The 8,771-nt window shown below is 41.8% G+C and overlaps 1 protein-coding gene across 2 annotated transcripts in view; it reads left to right on the top strand.

The window, feature by feature from the left end:
• Positions 1–8,771, top strand: part of DTD1 (D-tyrosyl-tRNA deacylase 1) — a 160,297-nt gene that overhangs the window by 40,482 nt on the left and 111,044 nt on the right. The window contains exon 5 of one of the 2 annotated variants that reach the window (XM_008587223.1): positions 2,149–2,373. The exons of the other annotated variant lie outside the window; for it this stretch is intronic. Within the exon in view, the coding sequence (XP_008585445.1) occupies positions 2,149–2,181 (33 nt within the window). The 3' untranslated portion in view covers positions 2,182–2,373. Of the gene's footprint in view, positions 1–2,148; positions 2,374–8,771 lie in introns of those variants that run through there. 2 annotated transcript variants of the gene reach the window in all.

Raw genomic sequence — 8,771 nt, 5'->3', positions numbered from 1 at the left:
AGCCGGTCTGTACGTGGGATCTGAACCCTCGGACGGGAGCGCCGCCGCGCTTCCCAAGCGGCGCACTATCCAGTGCGCCACCGGGCCGGCCCTACTTTGCCCATTTTTGAATGGGTTTGTATTTTTTTTTATTGTTGAGTTGTAGAGTTCTGTATATATAATGCCTATTAATTCTTTATCCCTGCAGATTGCCTTTTTACTCTATTGATGGTGTCCTTTGATGCACAAAACTTTTTAGTTTTGATGAAGTCCAGTTTGTTTATTTTTTCTTTCATTGGCTATGCTTTTGATGTCATATCCAAGAAATCATTATCAAATCCAAAGTCATGAGGCTTTTTTTACCTTATGTTTTTTTCTAAGAGTTAGCTCTTACATTTAGGTATCTGATCCATTTTGAGTTAATTTTAGTATAAGGTGTAAGGTATGTAGTAAGTTTTTGCTTTGCAGACAGATTAGAAGAACAGTACCAAGGACTTTTTTTCTGGAACCATTGAGAGTAAGTTGTTGACCTGATGCCTCATAACCTCTGAACTCATTAGTATATTTCCTGCAAACAAGGACATTGTCTTATAGTACTGAAAACATCCATCAAAATCAGAAAATTACCATTGATGCTTTACTACCTCAGCCGACGTTCACAATTTACCATTTATCCCAGTAAAGTCTTTTATAGTGAAAGGATTTAGTTCAGAATCATACCTTGCATTCAGTTCTCGTGTTTCTTTAGTGTCCTTCATTCTAGATCAGTTCCTCAGTCTTTCCTTGACTTTCATGATCTGGACCCTTTGGAAGCATACGTATCAGTTATTTTGAAGAATGTCCCTCAGTTTGGGTTTGTCTGATGTTTTCCTGGGGTTAACTTCAGGATGTGTACGTGTGTACACCTGTGTAAGTGCACTCGTGTGTGCACACATTCTTGACCTAAATGGTACCGTACTGCACATATTGTTCTGAAACGTGCTTCCTTTTCCACTCAGCAGTGCCATTTGTGTTGTTACATATCTGGCTGTTTCACTCATATTAACTGCAAGACAGGATTCTGTCATATGAATACACTGCATTTTGTTTAGCTGTTCTGCTTTTGATGGATTTATGGAGCTGGCAGTTTTTTGCTGTAACTAATGATGATGCAAAAATACTTGTTCACTTTTCCTTTGTGGATCTAGATTTTCTAGGCAATAGAGAATTGCTCCTCTGTAGTGTTTAAATATTTCAAATATTCTAAAAGTACAGAGAATAATACAATACCCAGCTTTAACAATGTTAATATTGGCTCTAGAATCTTTAAGTTAGTAAAATCGTCAACCTGTTTAGCAAATGGCTAACCTGGGAGTTTTACTGGAACTTGTTGAAAGTTAATGTCTCACTGGATGAGAATTACTGCTAATAAAATTGCCTCAAAAATATGTATGTACCTTTTTTCAAGAGAGAGATATTTTGAGGAAACCAGTCAGGTTTAAAAAACAGAAAATGAAGGCCTACCTCTCAGATGTGACCTGTGAATAAAATACTAGGTAGACTCAGCCAATTTTTCTTATAGGTTTTTTTCATATCTTTCTTAATAGAATTTTTTTTTTTTTTTTTTTGTGACCGGTAAGGGGATTGTAACCCTTGGCTTGGTGTCGCCTGCACCACGCGCAGCCAGTTAGCACACCGGTGCGGCCATCCCCTATATAGGATCTGAACCCGCGGCCTCAGCGCTCCCAGCGCCGCACTCTCCCGAGTGAACCACGGGGTTGGCCCCTTAATAGAATTTAATAAAATGAAACAGGAGGAGGAATCATCAAAGGTTAAGAATAATAGACCTGGAAGAATTGCTCAGAACCTGTGTGGAATTATTTCTCATGTTGGATCCCTTACTTGGCTGTGCCATTGGTTGAGATGAGGGGTGCATTCAGGAATTCATTCCAAGCCTGTTTTAGTACCCAGGATGGGTTTGTGATAAGTCAGTTGCGTACTCGTGTGTGATGTCAGGCAAATCAAAGAAAGGAGAAGGAAAGCAATCAGGTCAGATCCCAGCTTACTTCACGAAACCATGGGAAGTAGAATTCTCTAAAGATAAGTAAATAAACCCATTCAGGACTTGGAAAGGAATACAACAATAGGCAGCATCAGGAGTTGTATTTAAACATCTCTTTTTCACCTGAGGAAATGGAAATGGAAGAGGAACCTATATCCTAATTCGCCACCTGCAGGAGAGAGCTGTGTGTAACTGGATCGCAAAGTCTGTGGACCACTTGCAGCCCGCTGCCGGAAGCAAAGGCATGCGGCCACTTGCATCTTCCCACCAGTGCTGGAAAACGCAATGCACTCAGACAACACATTCTACAGGCTTTGGAGATGTGGTCTCAAAACCTAGAAATAAAGTCTCCATTTTCCTGTTGGTGTTTCATGGTTTTTTTTTTTTTTCTTTTTTTATATTTGGTTCTTTCATGGGTTTTGTTTTTAATGCTAAATAACATCCCTGGTAGAATTCCTCCCTGCTTATTAAGAGTGGAACACAAAGGAATCACAGAGATTTCTTAACATTTGCATTACGTTGGGATCCTATTGATGGCTGAAATGGTGTTTGGCAGGAATGTGGCTTTCATTTTTATGTTGTGGTTCCTGGATCATGGATAAGGATAAATGACCTGTGGCCTCTTGCCTGGAAAACAACAGCCCCAACAGTAACCACAACCAAGGTCAGTTTGGGGCTTTTGTGGATTCATTTTCCATAGTGTTTGCAGCACTATATATTTTAAGCCTATAAAAAATGAAATGTCAGTATTTTAGCATATAGCAGTGTGGACGTGTTTCAGTCATCATTTATGACTGTGAGATAGAGCATAAATGGTAATTTCAAGGATATTTTTTTCTTTATCCTTTCTAGGAATGCAGAATGTTTAGCATTTGAATTGATGCCATCCAGGGCCTCAGATTGCTGCCATGGATCTTGGAGGCCTTTGGGTAGGTATCTACCTCAAGTTTGTCCCCAAGGCCCTGGGAGAGACAAAGGCAGAAGAGAGACCTCTCTGGGCAAAGACAAGGAGCTGGGCAGGCACGTCAGACTCTCATCATTTACCGGATCTTTGTAGCTATGAAGGCTGGTGATGAGTTAGCAGCCAGCTTTGGTCTGGCATTTGTTTCATAAGAGGCTAAAGTGCCCATCGTAGAAGAAAAGTGTTATTATGGTCTTGGAAAGAAAGGGCTTTTTTTGTGCTACAGATGCACGCTGTGTGCCCCGACCTTTCCTTGGAGCCTGTGGTCAGTGTCTTGGCGTGGAGGGCAGGAGAGTCCCTGGCTTCTTCTTGTTCTCAGTCTATCGTTCAACCCCATCTCCCTCTTTATTAAAGCCTGGGCGATACACAAAATGCTGAGTGTAGTTTTTTCCTCCTTTCTTTAGTTTCCCTCATGAAGGGCCTTGAGGAACTTAAAGGAAGAAAAAGAGTGAGTAGTATAGAGCAGGCCTGGGAGTTGGGAGCCTGGGAGTTTTTGGCTGGATTGCTACTAAGTGACCTTGGCCCCATGGTAGAACCGCTTGGATTTGGTGTCTTTATGTGTTAGGTTAGAGGGTTGGGCCAGGTAATCCTGTGGGGCCTCTCTAATGCAAGACATTTGTGATTGTGTACTGTTGATAGTTGGCCATTTGTAGGGCCACCTTCTTTGTCTGCCCTCGTTGGCTCCCTCTGTTGACATTGTTCTTTTTAGGCCTGTATTCTCTAGAAGAAACCCACAACCCAAAGTGGTTTTGGAATTTCCACTGGGACTCTTAGGAACTTTGCAGGCATCAGTCTCTGTACCTTGATGGAAATCAGATGTCAGAAGAGGAGGGTGTGTATATTAATGAGCCATGTGGGCCCGATTGCATTTCAGGCTCATCGGCTCTGACCTTCTGAGACAACCACTCACATTTGGCTTTAACTTGAGCTCAACAGAACAAAGTAAAGCCCTAAAAATGGGGGAAAGGAATTCCAATTTTCTTTGCTCCCCTAATCCATCAACTCAAAAGTCTCAAAGGCCAAGTTTTTCAGAAATAATAAATGTACATAACTTACCATTTGCATTGCGAATACACGTCTTCAGAAATGTATTGGTGTTTTCACTGGCTTTGAGTGGGAGGCTAATTTCTATATTTGACCCATAGCTGTACATGTAAAAATTGGGGCAGTTGCCTCCATTTGGTTCCTTTTCGTAAATATTTGTCAACTACTTTTCATGTGCCAGGTTCTGAGTCCTAGGTATTAGAAAGAGAAATAAGGCATGGATTATTTCTTTAAGAGGCTCATACTTTAGCGAGATGGAAATCACACTGGGACAGTTCTAAGAGGACGTTATTTGCCTGGTGCTGAGGGAGCAAGTGGAGTACACAGAACCTTGGGGTGGTGGTGCATGGTTGTCAGAACAGGCATGCATGAGAAGATAGCAGACATCCGAGTTGAGTCTTGAAGGGTGAGGAAGAGGTGCTAGGTCTGAAAGCTTGGGGCAGGGGTGGCACGTTTCTGGAAGACCGTGAACAAGGAGAAGGAGGCTTGAACCGCCTGGTGGAATAACAAGCAGCTGAGTTTGGCAGGGTGAGAAGGCTGTAGGGTGGGGAGGACAATGAGCCTGGAGAGGCAGCCCGATGATGGCAGTGTTCAGAGTCCTGGTAAGGAGTTTGCAGCTTGCCCCATTGGCAATGGGTAGCCACTGAAGACATTCAGCAGGATGGGAAGGTCTGATCTGCTCTTTAGCTGTGACCCTCTTGTAGCAGGATGGTGGGTAGATTGGACTGGGTGAGACAGGGGAGGCAGGGGGAACTGAGAGGTGAGCAGTGCACTGGGCCAGGCTAGAGAGGAGCAGGGCAGGAGCCAGATGGACAGGGTAATGAGGGGAGAGTGCTGTCATCAACCTAGATGAGGCAGTGCTTTTAAAAGGTCTCTTCTGTTTCCCAAGTCACTGTGGGTCCTATAGGACCATTTGTTCTATTCGTTCATCTTATCCCTTCTCTCTGGTGCTGATAATTTCCCTCAAATGCCCAGTGGCCCTTGGTTTTTGGCTCATATTTACGAATAAAGGACCAGGTTGCTGCTGTAGGAAGCTAGTGGTTTTCTCATCTGGTGCCACAGCAGGCCTTGCTGGAAGGGTCAGCTGCAGGCTGTCAGTGGGCGGGTGTGCCTGGTACTTGGCATCTTCGATCTAAGCCACTGGTTCTCAACTCTTATGCACATTAGAATCACCTGAGTTTCTGTGAAAATTCCCAATGCTTTGGCTGCACCCCAGGCCAGATTCTCTGGGATTGTGGCCAGAGGTGGTTCTAGTCTGCAGCCAAGTTTGGGACCACTGAATTGGGCTGCTTGGCCCAGTAACTTAATGGGGATCTTTCTCCTAGGCTATCTGCAGGGCATTATTGATCATTTGCAGGGCTTAGTGCAGAATGAAAATGCCGGACTCCTTGTTCAAAAAGCAGGAAAAAAAGTGCCTTTAAAGGTACTAAATTGGTCAAGGGCTTGAATCCCCTTACTGGCCAGCTGCCAAAAAAAAGGTACTGAATTGCAAAGCTTCTTTCTTTCTTTCATGGTTTCTCTCAACTTATCAGTGGTGTTTTATATTTTTATTTAATGTCATTCTAACCAAGGAAAAACTAAAAATTTAAATTACCAGCGTGAATTTTACCATTTATATTGCGCAGTGCCAGTTTTAAACACAAGTTTAACTCGTATGTGGAATCACCAAAATGATGCAATTTGTAATTTGTAGCTCACTTGTGCATCTGAATTTCATTCTCCCTGGCACAGTGGAAGCTAGCTTACCTGTTTTTGTTCCTCTTCTGGACACACACAAATTCTGCCAGTGCCCTCCTCTTGGGTTCACCGGTGAGAAAGGTGGGACTGACAGGACACGAGTAAGAGGCTCTGATGCGCTTCCTTGGCCTTCGTGTTTCTTAGAACATGGTTATCCTCTTTCTACATTCAAACCAAGTTCTGGTTCAAATGCAAAGCGTGACCTCTTGTGGCTGTCAGCACCATCTTACTCAGTCATAGAAGTAACATGCTTGTCTTACGCTTGCGTTGAGTGCTGCTGAACTCTCCTACCCATCATGGGTCCTCCAGATTCTGTGCTCACACGTCATCACGAATGCCGTGTGTCAATGGGGCAGTAGGGAGAGGCAGCTGACATCCACAGTGTGCTAATCTCCCCTGCTCATGCACACATGCCACAGTCCCGTAGGATTTCACCTAGAACACAGATTCAAAGGTAAAATTGTTAAGAATTTCAAGATGGTGATAACAGAGCATTAAACTAAGTGCAGACTCTGAGTGCAGAGCCCTGTGTTCCTGCTCAGGTCACACGCCCATGAAGTCAGGCCCCCTCCCAGCGCAATCATTCTCCCCGCCCTCCTGCCTCCCCTCCTGGCCGTCTGTCTTCATAATGAAGTCTGTCCTCCTGCTCTGTACTGCTGTCCCCTACCCTGATCACCCTGCTTCATACTGCAGCTGCCCTCCCAGTGCCACACACTGCTCCACTTTTTCTGTCACTTTTCACCTTCTAAAATATTATAACTGTATCTATTGGTTATTTACTTTTTGAATTTATTGTTTCTTTACCTTGTTAGAATGTAAGTTTCCCAAGGGCAGGGATCTCAGACCAATTAAAGGAAGGCAAGAGGCAGTACAGAATTGAATATGTGCTATTCACTGTGTAAGATTGTGATATGTGATAAAGTAGGCATTACAAATTAATGGCAGATGGAAGGTTTCTCGGTAAGGGTAATTGGGCAATTTGTTGGCAATTATGAAAAATTAATTATTTTGGGTCCTTTATACCATACCTTAGAATAAATTACAGTGGAATTAAAGCGATAAATGTAATTTTAAAAAACCTGCCCACTCTTACCACTCCTATTCAACATAGTGTTGGAAGTACAAGCCAGAGCAATCAGAGAAGAGAAGGAAATAAAGGGCATCCAGATTAGAAAGGATGAAGTCAAGCTGCCCCTTCTTGCAGATGATATGATCCTATATATTGAACAGCCTAAAGCTTCTATAAAAAAACTCCTAGAGTTGATAAATGATTTCAGCAAAGTTGCAGGATACAAAATCAACACACAAAAATCAGTAGCATTTCTGTACTCTACCAGTGAACATACAGAAAAAGAAATCAAGAAAGCTAGCCCATTTACAATAGCCACAAAAAAAAAAAAAAAAAAAAATTTAGGAATAAAGCTGACAAAGGATGTGAAAAATCTCTACGAAGAGAACTACAAGCCACTGTTGAGAGAAATTAAAGAGGACACAAGAAGATGGAAAGATATCCCATGCTCTTGGATCAGAAGAATTAACATTGTGAAAATATCCATATTACCCAAAGTAATCTACAAATTCAAAGGAATCCCCATCAAAATTCCAATGACATTTTTCTCTGAGATGGAAAAAGCTATCCAGACATTTATATGGAACAGCAAAAGACCACGCACAGCCAAAGCAGTCCTGAGCAAAAAAAATAAAGCTGGTGGCATAACATTACCTGACTTTGAACTATATTATGAAGCTATAGTAACCCAAACAGCATGGTACTGGCATAAAAACAGACACGGATCAATGCAACAGAATAGAGAACCCAGAAATTAACCCATATGCCTACAGCCATCTGATCTTTGACAAAGGCAGCAAGTCTACATACTGGGAAAGAGACTGCCTTTTTAACAAATGGTGCTGAGAAAACTGTATAATCATATGTAGGAGAATGAAACTAGACCTGTATCTTTCACCATATACCAAAATCAAACTCAAAATGGATGAAAGAATTAAATGTACACCCTGAAACAATAAAACTCCTTAAAGAAAACGTAGGGAAAACACTCCAGGAAATAGGAGTGGGTACCAGATTTATGAACAGGACCCAAAAAGTACAGGCAGCTAAAGGTAAAATAAACAAATGGGATTATATCAAACTAAAAAGCTTCTGCACAGCAAAAGAAACAATCAACAAAGTAAAAAAACAACCAACAGAGTGGGAGAAAATATTTGCTAAATATACATCAGACAAAGCATTAATATCCAGAATGTACAAGGAACTCAAACAACTTTACAACAAAAAAACCAAATAACCCATTTAAAAAATGGGCAAAAGAGCTGAACAGACATTTCTCAGAGGAAGATATATGAATGGCCAACAGGCACATGAAAAAGTGCTCAATATCACTCAACATCTGGGAAATGCAAATCAAAACCACACCGAGATACCATCTCACTCCAGTTAGGATGGCTAACATCCAAAAGACTGAGAATGATAAGTGCTGGAGAGGTTGCGGAGAAAAAGGAACTCTCATCCACTGTTGGTGGGGCTGCAAAATGGTGCAGCCTTTATGGAAAATGATGTGGAGGTTCCTCAAACAATTACAGATAGATCTACCATATGACACAGTGATCCCACTGCTGGGAATATGCCCAGAGGAATGGAAATCATCAGGTCAAAGGGATACATGTAGTCCAATGTTTATTGAAGCTCTATATACAATAGCCAAGAGCTGGAACCAGCCCAAATGTTCATCATCTGATGAGTGGATAAGGAAACTGTGGTACATCTATACAATGGAATACTACTATGCTATAAAAAAGAATGAAATGCTACCATTCGCAACAACATGGATGGACTTAGAGAAAATTATATTAAGTGAAACAAGTCAGTCACAGAAAGAGAAATACCACATGTTCTCACTTATTTGTGGGAGTTAAAAATTAATAAATAAATAAACACACAAATAAAGGGTGGGGGGAAGAAGCCAGAATAACCACAAAAATTCCTTGAAC

This window comes from Galeopterus variegatus, unplaced genomic scaffold (assembly GCF_000696425.1).
Source record: "Galeopterus variegatus unplaced genomic scaffold, G_variegatus-3.0.2 Scaffold116, whole genome shotgun sequence".
NCBI lineage: Eukaryota > Metazoa > Chordata > Mammalia > Dermoptera > Cynocephalidae > Galeopterus > Galeopterus variegatus.
This window is presented reverse-complemented; position numbering and strand designations above follow the sequence as displayed.